The 17,052-nt window shown below is 38.2% G+C and overlaps 4 protein-coding genes across 5 annotated transcripts; 1 reads left to right on the forward strand and 3 right to left on the reverse strand.

The window, feature by feature from the left end:
• Positions 1-378: 378 nt before the first annotated feature.
• LOC131774973 (uncharacterized protein C3orf38 homolog) lies at positions 379-4,658 on the reverse strand. Its single transcript, XM_059091072.2, has 3 exons — positions 4,447-4,658; positions 3,504-3,682; positions 379-2,161 (listed from the first exon to the last, which is right to left on the reverse strand). Exons 1-3 carry the CDS (start codon positions 4,565-4,567, stop codon positions 1,580-1,582), a joined length of 882 nt encoding a protein of 293 aa, XP_058947055.1. The 5' UTR covers positions 4,568-4,658; the 3' UTR covers positions 379-1,579.
• Positions 4,616-8,564, forward strand: LOC131774974 (swi5-dependent recombination DNA repair protein 1 homolog). Its single transcript, XM_059091074.2, has 5 exons — positions 4,616-4,763; positions 6,540-6,610; positions 6,998-7,096; positions 7,541-7,729; positions 7,962-8,564. Exons 1-5 carry the CDS (start codon positions 4,724-4,726, stop codon positions 8,142-8,144), a joined length of 582 nt encoding a protein of 193 aa, XP_058947057.2. The 5' UTR covers positions 4,616-4,723; the 3' UTR covers positions 8,145-8,564.
• Positions 8,565-9,771: 1,207 nt separating this feature from the next.
• On the reverse strand, positions 9,772-11,481 carry LOC131774994 (kelch-like protein 17). Its single transcript, XM_059091092.2, has one exon. The coding sequence runs from the start codon at positions 11,479-11,481 to the stop codon at positions 9,772-9,774; it is 1,710 nt and encodes a 569-aa protein (XP_058947075.2).
• Positions 11,482-12,241: 760 nt separating this feature from the next.
• On the reverse strand, positions 12,242-15,496 carry LOC131774999 (kelch-like protein 20). Of its 2 annotated transcripts, none has more exons than XM_059091097.2 (2): positions 15,431-15,496; positions 12,242-15,298 (listed from the first exon to the last, which is right to left on the reverse strand). In XM_059091097.2, exon 2 carries the CDS (start codon positions 15,130-15,132, stop codon positions 13,423-13,425), a length of 1,710 nt encoding a protein of 569 aa, XP_058947080.2. In that variant the 5' UTR covers positions 15,133-15,298; positions 15,431-15,496; the 3' UTR covers positions 12,242-13,422. The 2 variants fall into 2 exon arrangements, with proteins under 2 accessions (XP_058947080.2, XP_058947079.2); XM_059091096.2 differs by having other exon boundaries at positions 15,405-15,487.
• Positions 15,497-17,052: the final 1,556 nt, after the last annotated feature.

The following is a 17,052-nucleotide window of genomic DNA, read 5'->3' on the forward strand; positions in this document are numbered from 1 at the left end:
TTAAACAATTTCTAATAGCAGGAAATTGGCGAGGCTGAATAGATATTTTCATGTGATAAATGGTATATTTTCACTTTTCACAAATATGTGCGTCAAGAGTGTTTTTGTTATTTGTTGAGGATATTTCATTCTATAATTTTGTATACCCAATAGATAGTATTATTATTCATCAAATATCAGTTGAATGTGGTTGTTCTAATCACATCAAGAGACCAAAATCCCCCAACCTAAACTGCAGAATATCTTTTGATATTCCTCAGTGGTCAAACTTCAGTACAATACAATGAAAACCTTGAAGCAGAGAAGTAATGGAAATAAAGAAAAATATCAGTCAGACAATGATTTGTTGATTCAATAACAAATTCTCCAAACAAACCTCATAAGAATTGTTTGGCAGACAGTAAGGAAACTCATTAATGAGATCTCTGTTGTGAAAGGGTTAAAGATATTTTTTAACTGTGTATAAAAGACACAAACTTGTCTATGTAATTCATATAAATAGAATAAGAGAAATGGTAAGTTTTGAGCTTGATAAAGAAATAGAGAAATATGTTTTTTCATCTCATCACAAGCGTAGGACAAAGGAAAAATTCTGAGTCTCTATGAGGATTCAAAGCTCAGACTTTCAGAGTCCACACTCTGATGCTCTACCACTGAGCCACAGAGACTCTATAGTGAGCAGGGCTTATTACTATGTTCATATGACACTCATTCTGTATACTGCTAAAATTATGGTCAGATTGCACCATGGTTAGATTGCTCCCAGTTAGATTGCTCCAACCAAAGGTTAGATTGCTCCAATCAAAAGTTAGATCGCTCTATCAAATAAGTTATGTCACTCCTAACATAAGTTACTTAGCTCCATGTAGAAAATTAAGGTAAAGGTAGCAAAACTAAGCTATCTAAATTGATAATTCACTAAATGATATGTATATCTTATCTAACAATAAATTAATATTGCTTGCGCACTCTTGAAATAAATCCAAGCTATGCAGAAAGAACAAATAAAACCTCATGTAATGGACTCACAAAGTGTAACCACAATCATTTATTCCATCATCACTATACATCTAGCCACCTAAATATATATATATATATATATATATATATATATATATCATAAGACACATCATCACCTATGAACTTTAAAGATCATTGCTAAGAAATACTTCACATAACAACATGGAGCGAAGTAACTTATGTTTGGAGCAAAGTGACTTATTTGATGGAGCAATCTAACTTTCGAGTGGAGCAATCTTACAGGGAGCAATTTAACCATGGTGCGATCTAACTGGATACCTACTGCTAGGATCAGCAATGTCGATAGTGTCATGTTTGTAAATAGAAGAAGAAAGATGGTAAGTTTTGAACTTGGTGAAGAAATAGAGAAAGAAATTTTTTCCTCTTGTTTTTTTTCTCTAATTCATATATTTGGCAAGTACTTGAAAACAAGAAAAAAAGTGACGCTCGCTATTTAAGACAACAGCCATAGTGTTAAAATAGTGACACTGTCCACTATCCTTATCCTACACATTTACATTAACACTACAGTCTATTTATATAACATTCTCTTCTTAGTTTAAGTAATAGCCTTTTTTGTGATACCTTCCACTTCATTTTGTTGTTGCTGTGCTTTCAGTTTTAGCTCAGTAAATTTAATTTTCCAGTTATTTTGCATCTGTGGGTCTCGAATGAGTCCGAATGATTGTTCGAAAATTCCAAGGCAGTTGGAAAATCTATGGACTGTGCCTCCAACTGATATTTTGACAAGTCCATAAGCATCTATGTGGCCCCTTGCCCCACTTAAATTTGCATTAAAGAGTATTTTTTCTTTGCAAACAAGTTCTTGAAGTTTTGTACTAACTGCCATCGCTCCTTGGCACTCATCAAATACTTGTCCATTAGATACTACAAGCACTGATCCTTTTGCATCTTCCCAAAAATGCTGTGGACCCCATTCCTGTGAAGTGTTGTCAGAGAGGGTATTGAAAGAGTTCAAGATTTTGTAGAACCAGGGTATAAAATATTCAGCTAACTGCTGTCCATCAACACTGTTGTCAAAGGGAGGATTTGCACAGCTAGTATCACTGCGTGAAATTGCTGACTTAGGCTCTGATGCTGGCAGGTTTTCAGACTCATTTTCAATCTCCTCTTCGCTATCCTAAAGAGAAAAAGAAAAGACAAATTTGTGACAAACCTGTTCAAGTTCTTTTATCCAGCATACATGTCAGGAATTTCTTCCAATGTACAGTTCTAGGAATAGATATAAGCTTTACTTTACAACACTGGGTCCTAACCCAACATCTCACTGAATTTTTAGGGTATAGCAAGAGGTATACCATGAGAAGTCACATACATCCTTGACACCTGTCATGTCTATTATGTCATTTATGCATAACTTATCTTTTGAAGGGCACCATGTCAGTACACGTGCTATTGAAGAATTTGGCTGTATGGGACTATTAGAAATATATCGTGTCTTATGGAATTTCTATTTTGAGACAGATTCTCAGATGTGAAGTTCACAACAAAGATATGGTTTGCTTTGACATGCGTGTCTAGCAAAGTTTGCTAAGGCTCTCAGGAATTTCTAAGTTTAATTTGTACTACTGTAGTGTACTTTAAAATCTAAAGTTTAAAGAGGAAGTCTTTACAACACCTCTAAATGGTGGGTTTGCTAAGAAACATCCTCTCCACTCCATGGTGAATGAATTGAAAATCTTTGGAGAGGGTTCAAACATTTTAACATAATTAACCCTTTACAACCTAACATCAGTATGCATATTCTCCATACTGTTCTCTATACATTTCCTAACATGCTGATAAAGAGAATTTGTTTAAAAATCAAGAGCCTCAGTCTTTGGTGATCATCTCCTCTTTACTTATGACCTTAATGTGACTCAGGGGTACTACTGTTGTTATGAGTAATTGTTGTTGTAGGTATAAGCTTCTAGAAATCTCCAGACTGCTTAGTCAAGCTGACATGCATACCACAGAACTTTCTGGAACATTTCGTCGGGTCACACAGTTATTACATAATACTACTAAAACAGTTCTTTTGTAAACTTCTGGAATGTTCCAAAACATTCTGTGAATGTATATAAGGACTCAGTTATAAAGTAATTGTAGTTGTTGTTGTCTGGAGTGACCAGCTGTTTAGAAAGTGGGAGAGAACTACAGCAGAAGATTGCTAATTTCAAGAAACATTGGAGAAAACTGCGAGTTTGGCTCAGTGGTGAGCTAAGATATTGACTGTAGTGGGCTTGAGTGAGTTTATTGAGCATAAGTACTGTACTGCCTTAAGGAGTCACTCCCTATTAAGAATATCACTTGTTGTTTAACAATAACACTGTAAGGAAAAATTTGATGTTAGTTACTCTAAGGGATCAAAAAGTTACAGAATGAAGCTTGGTAAAGGGGGTGAGGAATCAAATCACATATTTAATAGCACAAATCACCTTACTCAACTGAAACTTGCATTCAAATAAACCCTAGAAACTCACCTCTTTGCTAGAGCCCCAATACAATAATGCCCTTTTTATCAAGGTGGGCTTGTCAGACGCAACAGGTTCAATTATCCCTTTTTCTGCCAAGTACTGATAGATATGTTCTCTCTTTACTTTCTTCCTTTTCAGCAACTGTGAGGCCGTATGGCTGTAACTTAGAATGGCATTGACTGCCTCTGTAAGGGAGGGTGATCAACAGAATTATGGGAGGCTTGAATTGTCCTGCTCTAGATCTGGTTTAATTTTATCCATGTTTCAAAAGTGGGCTAGTGGATGGTGAAATGAATAGACTGCCTTTGGGATTACAGCTTTGTTTTAGAATAGTATGAGGTTATATAGAAACCTTTCCCAAATGTTTAGTTACTAATTATTGGCCGAAGCGAGAAATACAGGAAAACTAGAAGGTCAAGTTAACTTAGAAATACACAAAATAATGTACTTATTTTACTTAATCCTAATGTTCAAAGAATGAGTTGAAAATCTACTGTAGCATACAAAGTAATGAAAACGGACGAGTTGGACAACGTAGAAACTTGACAAGAAGATAATTTATTTGTAGGGTTTGAAAACACTTGTGAAGTAGTTTCTAAGGCTGACCTTTGAGCATATGACGAAGGACTTATGGACAAAATGTCTGCTTTAGAAATTCTTTATGGTAGCCAGTCTACAGTATCAACTCAGTTGATGAAATAAAATTATCTTGTAATACCCCTCACTTTTCCCGCTTGATAAGAAATGGATGTAAAATAAAGCAGTGAGAGAAGAAATTACTTATTAGTCGTTTTGGTGTGTAGCATTGCTGAATATTCGCACTCGTTGTTTGTATTTTCACTCATCCTCGTCAAAATACGGCACAACTCGTAAACATACTCTGTGATATAACACGCCAAAACGTCCACTAAGATATATACACAAAAGCGAAATACTTGTAAAACCTTACCAGTAGTATTTTCAGGCGATACTACTCGGTTCGTTACTGTATCCGTGAGATTTATTAAATCCTGTTGAGGAAGTTTGTTCAAGATGGATTTACATCCTTCTCTCTCTTTGTGTGACAACATGTGTAAAGTTGGTTCCGTCAATAATAAAACATTTTCCTCATTTTCATGCAGTTTCTTTACGACAGACAGGAAGTTCCGTGACTCCGCGTGATTTCGGGCCAGTGAACAAGCCATTTGCTCATGCGTACTGTTAATCACAAAATGAAAACATGAATTATGGCGGACAATGTGGCGGGAATTTCAAATACTTCTGAAGGTACTCCACTAATGTAAAACGAAGGATTTACCTCGGTGTGAGAACCTGTGAATTTTTCTTTGTTTTTTTCACCATAATTCTCCAAGGCTCTACTATTTGATTTCCTTTTTCGCACAACGCCACCCCTGAACGTATTGAACTGTCTCTTCATCTGGCCTCTTGAACCGAGGTCGGGCCGAAACGAACATTTAATAACAGTCGTACCTGTATTACTTTACGCGGTCAACCACGGGGAATGGCGGGGTGACCGTTTGATAGAAGTCGACCGCTTAATGCAGGTTCCACAGATAAGGGGTTTCATAAAAAACGATACACAACTAATACTGTTTACTTTGATTTTGGGAGAGAGACATGGATTGAAAATTATTTCAACGATTATCAGTTTTACTGGAGTGATCCGCTTTTAGTGACCATTCAATACAGGTGGAAAACAATAAAAACAGGCCATTGTGTCAGTAAAGGGTGACAGTGACAAAACAGTAACGACAGACAGTGACGAAAATTACAGTAATTAAGGGGAGACAAATTCAGAACTTTAACAACCAATTGCTTAACACAGGGTGACAATATAATACAGTGCCACTAAATCCAGGTTCAGCTGTAGTCATCCTGTGGACAACAATTTCCATTTTCCAGGCCTGAATTGTGTTTATAACTGAGTTTTTACATAAAACATTGGCCAAGTAGAACAATGGTACATTTACCTTGTTTCATATCATGCTCGTCAAAATGATCTCTTACTGAATTTGTGTGCAACATTTTGTTGTCATTTAATTTTCCTAATCAGAAAGAAAGTACAGATCAGACTTAGTAGATTAAAAGTAGTTTAACTTGACAGGGATTACAAAGAGGCTATGAGAACTGAAAGAAAACTATGATCATCTTGTCTTCTACATGTTATTGATCAAGTAGGTCCTCAAAGTTTCCAAGACCACTCATAAAGCATTCAAGAAAATTTCATTTAAAAGTAATTCCAGACAATTTTTAAAAATTACACTGGGTCTCTGTCATCACAACATACTGCTGTGTGGCCAAAAGGTTAAAGGTGAAGGCAGCCAAGGGAAAACAAAAGCCCATCATGTGGGATATTTGGGACTGCAATCACACCATTATGGCGACAGCAACAAGGATATGGCCAAAAAAAAAGATCTAATCGGCAGAACAATAGCTTAGCCATGTCCTAATACAACAATGTAAAATCACAAAAATTTGCGTGTTTGAGAACAGAATGCCGCTAGCAATTTATTTATGTTTCAGCTATTTGCAAAATTTTATCTAACAATATAAATTCATTGTTTGATCAATATCTTCATCTGTGTTGCTATCCTGACTGTTTTACCAGTTTCAATAGGGTGAAGAATTAGGAGTATTGCTCTTCTCTCCTGAACTGGATATTAGTCCATCACAGACATTACAGGGTTTCAGTTTCTGTAACAGTTTTTCATTACCCATGTACATTACTTGGTGAAGGGAGGCAATGTGAGAGCAGAGTATCCTGCCCAAGAACATAACACAAGCACCTTCTCAGGGCTTAAACTCAAACCTTTCAATCAGGACTCTAGGACACAAACCTCTCTACCACCATATCTTGTGCAGCTGTTTTTCCAAGCCTTATGATGAATGATGAATTGCACAGAATACAATATTATAATTTCATTGTTTGTTTTTTTTTTAAATTAATATTGGAAGTTGTCGCATCATTGCAGCTTTAAAAGGGCTACATTATAATATTTTTCAAATTTCATAACATGAAGTAGTGCTGCTCTATTTCTACAGAGTCAACACCACCACAGTCTAGAACACCATCTACAAGAAACATTGGGAGTTCTTCATGCGTAAATCAGAAGGTACTATTAACTGATTACAGCTATTATGATGCTTACAGTCATACTACTAAATATATTTGTATTTGGACTAAGTGGGCTTTGTCATCTCATTTAAAAGCTTCAAAAATAAATTGTTGAACAGATGAGAAACACCCTTAATGATAAATAATGCAATTCTATTACTTTGAACTCTGAATGTAAAGAAGAATTTGGTGAGCTGAGCTTGACTACTGTAATATAGAGGAAATTATGATTCCCACCAGAAAGAGGAACCTGTCCTTTTGTAAATAATGCATCACTAAATTAAATGATATTTCATCTGACGAATTAGTTATGAGATAATTATTTATATGTGAGTGTACAATCAAATAAACACATTCTTATTTAAAACTTTTCATTTTCACTCAGTATACACCAGCATCATGTAAAAGATCATGTGGGCTGCGAAGAGTGTCGTCACCATTTGTTTCTCCAGTAATAAAGCGCTGTTTTCTTTCTGACAATCAGGTAACATATAGCTAATTCATTGATGATTTATGGTAAAGTAAGGACAGATTCAGAATTAAAATGACTTAAGCCTTTGACCCCTAAGAGTAACAAACGCCTAATTTCCCGTTACAATATCACCTCCAAATCACACATAAAGGTACTGAGAATAACAAATATGATCACCAACAAAAGAAGCTCTTGATGGTTAAACAAATTCTTGTTGTCATTGCCCAAGGAAAGGTATAGAGAATAGTATGGAGAATATGTATACTGATGTTAGGGCGTAAAGGGTTAAAAACATGGTTTTTGCTAATTTTGGGTTGGAGAGTTTCTGTTTGTCATATATGTAGTTTTGAGTCACTTACTTAAAACTCCCTGAATCTTGTGGTGTCTTACCGAAATTTAATGTTAGAAAAATCATAAATCAGTTATATTTAGATTGATTTATCTTTTCTATCGCAGGAAAATTTTGATACACCAAAAAGATGTAGATATATTAACAGTCAAGAACACAATGAGATTCCCAGTCCTAAGGAAACTGGGTCAGCTTTACACCAGCTTCAGACTGAGAAAAAAGATTTAATCAAAATAATACAAGAGAGAGAAGACTCCCTGAGAAAGCTAAATCTTGTCAAAATGTACAGAAATAAGGTAAGCAAGGAATAAATTGATACTCACTGGCAAAATACATACAAAGAAATATAAGAAAAATGAAGCCTGACAAATTTACCCACTCAACATCTGGCTGGATGGGCTCTCTGTCTGTGACCACAGTTAGGATGCCTGTGGCCACTGTTGGGATACCTGTAACCATAGTTAGGATACCTGTGGTTGTGATTTTATACTTTTGATAGTGACTCTTGGTTGTTCCTGATTTTTGTAGAATGACATCATGGAGCTGAAATGTTTAATAGACAAGTGGCGAAGAGTAAGCCAGGAAGCTGCAGAGAGTCTTCTCGAAAAAATACAACTTGATCCCAAGCCTACTTTGGGTGAACTGTTGTCAAACTTGCAAATAGATAAGGAAATTATGCATTACTCTGAGGATAATGAAGCATTCTATTGATACTGATAGGTAGGTATTTGTAAATAAAAAATGACCATTCGTTCGAAATGATGATGCTGTTGATTGGCAGAAGCTCTGATTTATAACTCTGTAGAGTAACACTCTTTAAGGCCTTGCTCAAATTCTCACAATATTAAACTTGGATTGTTTTGGTTTTGCTTTAGATTTTCGCTCTTTGACTGTTCATTAATTAAAACTTGAGCTACTTTTTCAGTCAATCAGATTGGGGACTAAAATCAGTCACGACTTGAACACTTGCGTTACTCATGTTTGACCTGTTTACCTATGTTCAAAATGGTTGTTGTGAATACAGTCAGCTGGCTCTTGCAATGACCCTTTTAAGTAGGAGGTGATCACTTAAGGGACACCACAATACCAAAGCAAGAAAGTGATTTAATACACAAATTATTACTATTTCTTTTCTCATCAAGAGAACATGAGCTTATGTGCTTTTGTTTCTCAGGAATACACAAAGTTCATCCAATAAAAATGTAATTCTGACCACACTCACATGAGACAAAAAGTTTATTTAGGATGAGTCAGTCAGTCTTCTAGTATATGCATCCTGATACAATCTTAACATGTGCACCCTTAAACCAGGGGTTCTAAAAAAAGAACCTGTACTATGTCAGATACAAAAAACCACTAAAAACTCCACTCTGTAGATGTGGCCAAAAAATGAGTGAAAACGTATTCCTCATCTAACAAAGCAGCACAACACCCTAAGAAAACAGTAACTAACCTGGTTGCACCACTAATCACAAAGAAATATCAGTGAATGTAATGATATTTTACAAGGAGTTAGAATACCAAAATTATAACAAATACAAAAAAGAAAGTGGTCAAACATAGGACTGACTGACCTAGAATGACTTAATTTTCCTGCAAAATGCTTAAATAATCTGAAACTTCCATGATGCATGCAAAACTCTTCAATGTGCCATCAGAATATTAATTTCTGACTAATTTGTTCCCATGTTACTCAAAAATCAGAAATTACATTTTTAAATCAAGCAATATGGTGTTCTTTTATTCATTAATAGTTTTAGGAAATGAAAGCTTGCAATTTCATTTTTTTCCCCATAAAATCACTGGAAATTATTTTCCCTTCAGTAGAGAACTTTTCATTAGAATACAGAACAGTTATTTTCTTCATTTTGATATCTGAGTAACACAAGGATTCTATATTATCTAGTGGTTAGACTCTTAGTGGAAACACAAACTAAAAGAGTTTGTCAAACTTTTGGTTTCTAAAGGGGTCACAGACCCCCTGGAAATTTGCATGGGGTCGCTTAACCCTTTTACTACTAATAGTAACCAGCATCTAATTTCTCCTTACAATATCACTCCTGAATCAAACATTGAGGTAATGGGAATAAAGGAAATGTTCACCAACTGAAGAAGCTTGATTGTTAAACAAATTCTCCATGTCAGCACCTTGGGAATGTATAGCGTACATTATGAAGAACATTCATACTAATGTTAGGGTGTAAAAAGGTTGAGATAATTGTTGGAACAGAACTCGACGAGAAAAAAATGGTTTTTTAAGGAACGTAGGTACGTAGTGCAGTGTTCTTAAAGATCTATCGTTATTTTGGTTTGGGTTTCCCGAAACCGGAAGGACTTCTCAGCGAAAGATACCTTTGTAACGTTTCAACTTGACTGATTCCTCTTTCAAAAGTGTAAAGGAAGAGGCTTGGTACGGCGAAATGTTTTCAACGCAGAGGGTACGTTCCTTTTCTTCCCACTCATCTTTTTCATAGTCGTACTTCTCAACTGACCATATCTTTCTAAATAAATCATGTACAGCACCACCCACCGCGTACAAAGAATTACCAACTAACACCAAGTTTCCAAAAGGCCGGGAAACTGTTAAACGACACATCAAGTTCCACTCATCTGTGGACCTATTGTAAACTTCACACGTGTTGGTAATCTCATCAAAGTCCAGCCACCCTCCAGCGACGTAAATCTTTTCTTGTGTTCCAACTCCAAGAGCATCATACCTGGTCAGGTTTAAATCCGCTAACTTCTCCCATTTGTTTTCCGCGATGTCAAACTTCGAGCATTGTTTAATAATATTTATGTCTCTAACCCCACCGATAGCATAAATGTACTTCCCAACAGTTACGGCACAAATTCTTGTTCTTTCCAGCCAGTCTTTCGAGCAACTCGTGGAATTCGTGTCCAGGTTGAATTTCCAGAGACAGCTTGAGTCTTCCTCTAAATCTTCTTCTATGAAACAAATTTCGTTCTGAACGACTACTACTTTGCGACGATGTCGTATACCCATTGCTCGCCAGTGCAGCCAGTTTATTTCTGAATCTGTTTTCGTCCAGGGTGCTGCACGCCAGCAGTTGAAGTCTGGGTCATAATATTGTGATTCATCCACTTCTTTGGAAACGAAAAACAGTTTCCCCCGGCATGAGAAGATATGTTCCGGTTCACAGTCCGTTTTGGCCATGCCCTGCAAGCGATAAATATCATTCTTTTTGGGAAGGTAAAAGAGAGGGTTCTTAAAAGGCTTATCCTTTCTGTAAATTGCGATGACACTTTTCTCAAGAGCCTTTCGTGGAGAAAACGGTCTTGAAAGGTCATCGTCACCAGCACGATCTATCCAAGCTAAAGCGTTAGTCGCGCTACTGATACAATCTTCATTTTCTGTCACAAGTTCGTTTGTCACGACATCATTCAGTAAAAAGTCACGCGACAGAAATGTTAATCGAACGTGACAGAAGAGTTTACAGAATTCTTTGCTTCTTTCACTTTTCTTGTGAAGGGTCCACCTTAATATTGCCTTAAAAACGTCTTCCTCTGACTCGATAACTACATCGTCGCTGGAAACCAATTGTTCAACTTCATGCCTCGGTAAGCGTAGGAAATTTCCTGTTTGTGCAACGTTGACAAATTTTGATAACATAAACTTCCGCGAGCTGTCTAACAGCTCGGAATGATCGAATTTTTCTGCCATGAAGTAAGTTGAAACGCAGTTTGAAGAGGACATGGTCTGCTCGATAAACTTCCCAGCGAACGACTTGAGCTTGGAGAGACACATGTAATCCGCTGCCGCGATGAGCTCCTCGGCATTTTCACTAGTCGAAATCTGAACGTTACCAGTGTGAATAAACTCGAGAACATCTTTCATTAGCGATTCATCAAAGACTTCCAATCGAACTACTCCTTCGTTATTCTCTTTCATGTTGATGGTGAGGAGTTTTTCAAAGAAGGGACTTGCTTGGGAAAGAACATGTCTAAGCGTCTTCAATTCCTTCCCATCCTGAACAATCAGAGACACAGTTTTAGGCAATTCAGACTCTGCTTGATCGGACAAATTCATCTTCAGCTGTCAGCTCGTTTAGGAGTTGTGGAAAGAGTTAAGACTTGGCGAACCTAACAGCAAAGTTTATCGGGATATGTTTAAGCTATCAAAACAATGGACAGTCGCTGTGTTAACGTTTTTTTTTTTACGAAAGAGGGCTGTAGCGATCATAAGACTACTTCAGACAGCGACAGTGCAATATGATATTTGGTGATTTTTCGACTCGTCCCCAGTCGTTTTCAAAATATGCGCGGCGCTGAAATGGGGTAAAAAGGAGTGACGGGAAGGAGAAGAACTTCCTCTCTCGTTTTTTCCTTACCCATCACACTTCTTCCTTCTATCCCACTCACATTGGTTGCACCCATTTTGACTACTGGGGACGAGTCAAGGAATCCGCTGGATGCTCGACTGTTAAGAATTTGTGGTCGGATCATTCACAAATCGCCGTCAAGACTCCAATGCCAATGCATGAGGGCAAGTTCTCAGTTGTCTGCCTCAAGAACTAATTGAAAAGCATGAGAAAACACTGTTCGAAAGGGACGATATTTACACATACTATTCAAATGCTTTCCACGTGCCTTTCAAACGCAAATGAAAATTACTGGTGACTAATTATGAAAATCGTCCACAGATTTTACCATTACTAGCCCCTGGGTATTCACAGACATGCGATTATCTGCTTGTTATGGAATATTTTTTTTCAGTTTTTAGTCGAGCACGCGATAAGCGCGAAGGATAGGTCCCGCTTAGGCGGAATACCGTTCATTTCTTTCCGCGTGACGCGCCCTAAGCGCTCGTTTCGCGCTTGCATCCGCTTGACTAAAGATCCCAAAGACTATTGAGGGCTAAAAAGTGGAAGAATAAACTTCTTACCAGCAGGACACTAATAAGTTACATCAGTTGAAGCAAAGTGAAAGCAAATGCGTGCAACGCCAAGAAATTGTTGTGTCTCTATTGAAAGACATGTTCTTGTTTCTCTTTCTAATGTTGCAATTTATATCTACATGAAATATAGGCTGTGTTGTTCTGACGTTCTTAGTGCCTTCTTCAAATTAGCACCAACTGGGTTTCATTAATAGGAGGCCCCAATCACTCATTCTAAAATGAACGTTTCTTTGGTTAAGGATATGTTAAAGTTTGAGTTATAAAACAGATTGGAATTACTGTTACATGCATGTTCGAGGCCATAACGGCAGACATTTTTTATTCACCGAAAATCTGCCATTCAATGGGCCATTTTACAGTTGTGTACTTAGTTGCCAAGCCTTTGATTTGGAGTGAGGCTGAAGGTGACCTTACTGTGATAGATGAATAAAGGAGGTAAGTGAAGAAACTGTGGTGCTGCGTCGGTGGCAGAGTATAGCAGGTAATTTAGTGTTAACAACTAGGTTGAAAACGTAAATTGGCCACCGTAAAGAGTAAAAAAGCTGACGTTTCGAGCGTTAGCCCTTCGTCAGAGCAATTGTTGTGATATAGACCAGTATCTAGTTAGCATAATAACAAAGTAATTTACATTTGAAAAAGAGCAACGTTTGTATCATAACAAGGCCACCTTTGCCTCACTCCTGTTCAAAGGCTTGGCAACCAAGCACGTAACTGTAAAATGGACTATTCTACGTAACCGGCTATATATTTTGTGTGGAAAGGTGGCTGTTTCTTTAAACTATTCTGTAGTGTATTGAGTACTATAGCAACATTAGTGTAATCACTGTAAGACTATTGAATGATGTAAAAGGACTGTAATCAAGTAACGTGATTGTACTGGATTGTTACATGGGTGATCATTGAAGAAAGACAGGATGTAGAATGGAATGGAAGAGTATGTGCTCCTGACTGACCTACTTAGTGAAACCCAACAGTTTCCATGGACACGACAAGAAAATTTCCTTGGCACTCAACCCCAACAAAATGGGGTCTAACATATGGATATCATACTAATGCATGAGGCTTTGATATTGATTAAGAGTTGCCATGGTGCTTCAGCTTAACTGACACGTCTTTCAACAGTCTACAGGTACACGCTGTGAACGTCATGATTTTGTGAATGTCAAGGAAATGTCGGTTTTCTTTCCACTCATCTTTTTCGTGTTCGTAGCTTTCAACTGACCATATCTTTCCAAGAACGGGATGGCAAACTCCACCCAATACGTACAAAGATTCATCGATCGATAGCATGTTTCCAATGTCCCGGGGAACTGTTAAACGACCAATTAAATGCCACTCATCAGTCAATACACTGTAAACCTCACACGTGTTGGTAATCTCACCGCCGAAGTCGAGCCATCCTCCAGCGACGTAAATCTTTTCTTGTGTTCCAATTCCAAGGGCTCTAAATCTTGCAAAGCGTAAGTTTGCCAATTTCTGCCATTTGTTTTTCACGATGTCATACCTAGAGCAATGGGGGACGATATTTACGTCGGATTTTGTCCCTCCTATGACGTAGATGTACTGGCCCAAAGTAACGAGACAAGTCCTTATTGTTTTTAACCAGTCCTTCGAGCGAGTCGTGGATTTCTTGTCCAAGTTAAATTGACAGAGACAGCTTGAATAAATTTGTAGATTTTCTTCAATAAAACAAATTTCGTTTTCGACAACTAACACTGCGCGAAGAAATAGTTTGCCTATCTCTCGACGGTTAGTTTTGCACCAATTTGGCTTTGAATCGGTCTTCGTCCATGGTGCTGGATGCCAGCAGTTGGAGTCTGGGTCATAATATTGCGATTTATTTACTTCCTGGGCAACAAAGAATAGTTTCCCTCGGCATGAGAAGACATGCTGTGGTACACAGTCCGGTTCGGCCATACCCGGTAGCTGATAAAAATCATTATTTTCAGGAACATAGAAAAGAGGGCGGAATGTCTTATCCTCTCCCCATATTGCAATGACACATGTCTCCATTGCCTTCCTTGGAGAATACGGCCGGGAAAGGTCGCAGTCGGTTTTTCGATTCATCCAAGCTAACGCACTGTTCACGCGATCAATACAGTCTTCATTTTCTGTCACAATTTCGTTTGTCACGACATCCTTCAGTAAAAAGTCACGCGACAGAAAGGTCAATCGAACGTGACTGAAGAGTTTACAGAATTCTTTGCTTCTTTCACTTTTCTTGTGAAGGGTCCACTTGAAAATTGCATTGAAAACGTCTTCCTCTGAATTGATAACAATATCGTCGCTGGACACCAACTGTTCAACTTCGTGACTCGGTAAACGTGGGAAGTTTTCTGTTTGTGCGACGTCGGCAAAATTTGATAAGATGAACTTCCGCACGCTGTCTAACAGCTCGGAATGATCGAATTTTTCCGCCATGAAGTAAGTTGAAACGCAGTTTGAAGAGGACATGGTCTGCTCGATAAACTTCCCAGCGAACGACTTGAGCTTGGAGAGACATAGGTAATCCGCTGCTGCAACGAGCTCTTCGGCATTTTCACGAGTCGAAATCCGAACGTTACCAGTCTGAATAAACTCGAGAACATCTTTCATCAGCGACTCCGTGAAGACCTCCAATCGAATAACCCCCTCCTGATTCTCTTTCATGTTGCTGGAGAGAAGTTTTTCAAAGAAGGGACTTGCTGTGGAAAGAATATGTGAAAGCGTCTTGAATTCCTTCCCATCCTCAACAATCACAGACACAGTATGTGGAGTTTTGTGCCCTTGCTCGGGTATATTCATCTTGAGGAGTCTCGTTTCGGAATGTTGGAAGATGTAATGACTTTTGACAGCGATTCCTTGGATTTGTATTTCACTGGGCCATCATAATCGATGGTTGAGCGTTATACCAAAAACGCGGGGGTACCCAAAACACCGACAAGCGACTAAATACAGGAATGGCTCCGACCTGTAATTGGATGATAAAAATAGTAAAAGTAATAAGTTATATCTTAACTCTTGTTTGACTGTGTCTCGAAGCGGAACGATGAAATATCAATGCGAGTGAAAAATACCGATGTGTGGAACAGGAAATGGTTACTTATATAACGAAGAGAAGGCCTTTCTTGTTCAGCAAGGTCGTTCAGCGATATTCCGGCGATAAAGTCATCCGCTGACTAGTTTTATTGACTAAACTAATTATTCAGTTCAGGCGGACGACCGGAGACTGGAGCCATTCCTGTATTTCACCGCTGACAGGAATAGCTCCGACTCGTGCGCGTGCATTTATTATTTTTTTTCTCTTTTTTTTTTGCCAATCGTTTTGGATTTTAGTGTTTTACTACGTTCTTCCTATGTTGAACTCTACCATGCTTTTAAACAAAGCCGGCCATGCACTTTTTCAGTGATAATGTCTATTTATTCTAATACCAGTACGATCTCCCGGGCGCTTTTATCGAAACAATTAAAAGAAAATCCCCGCGCGAGGGCCTACGAGATGCGAAAGAAGAAAGAAAAAGACAGTGTGACAATCATATTATAAATTCGTATTCACTGACTAAGGTGGGGCCGGACAGGAAAATATTTGGCTCTCATTCAATCGCTGCGCTCGGTCGGTATCAGTTCCCGTCCGGCCCTCCTACTCAGTCAAATACTCTTTTGCAGCAGGTGCACACGCAGTGCCTTTCCAGTGTTGCGTGACGTTGCGATTGACATAAGAACCATCTCGTACTTCTCATCAACATTTTTCCACCACCTCAACTTTAATTTTCACTACCTCAGTTTTTAGCTGGCAAGACTTCAACTTTAATTTTTACAGACCAGAGAAAGACGTTCCGGAAAATTAAAAGTCGTGCCGGAATGTTAAATTCGTGCCGGAAAGTTAAAGTCGCGCCGGAATGTTAAAGTCGCGCGGGAAAGTTGAAGTCGTGCTGAAATGTTTAAGTCGTGCCGGATAATTGAAGTTGTACGCCGGAGAATTTTTGGCTTTCTCGTTTGACTTCTTGGATTACTATCGTCTTTGTCCCATTGCAGAAGGTATCAGTTTCACTTAATTTCATGTTTCTTACGTGCAGAGTAACTTGAATGGTTTTCGTTGTGAAGTATTAATGTAAAGCCAAGGCATAACTTGGGTTATAATTTTTTTCTATAATTACAGATGTTTTCGGCTAAGCAAAATAGCAAAGACCTGACCTCAGGAACTCTGAGTGAATTAACCAGATTTCAAGCTTTTGAATGCCAATTTCCTCACCTAAAAAGGCTCAGAAATGGGAAGGTAGAAGTTCACGACCAACCGAAACAACAATCGAATTTACTGAGTTCGCAGTACATTCCGGATAGGCATACGTTAGAGTCATGGAGGGATGAAATGAGGAGAGTTAAGAACTCTAATCCAAAAAGCTATTGCTACGCGGAAAGTTCTTTGGGTTGTTTTGATGACGATGGAATCAAAGGCATGCTTCGGATTACCGAGGCAATAGATATTAAGAGAGCTGTCGAGAAAGAACTCGACTGGTTTGCATCGACCTACCCTCGCCCACTTTCTGTGATAAGCCATCCTGCCACTGATTCTATCAAAAAGTTCCAAATCTTATTTACGGAGAAAAATTTGATAAGCAGGTCGATGGTCTTCAAATGTCACCCAATGAAATGGCGAATGTTTGTTGCGATCGGTGGATCTTATCTGATCATGTACATTGGTTGCTTGACGATCTAAATATTTCA

This window comes from Pocillopora verrucosa, chromosome 4, assembly GCF_036669915.1.
Source record: "Pocillopora verrucosa isolate sample1 chromosome 4, ASM3666991v2, whole genome shotgun sequence".
NCBI classification, from domain to species: Eukaryota; Metazoa; Cnidaria; class Anthozoa; order Scleractinia; family Pocilloporidae; genus Pocillopora; species Pocillopora verrucosa.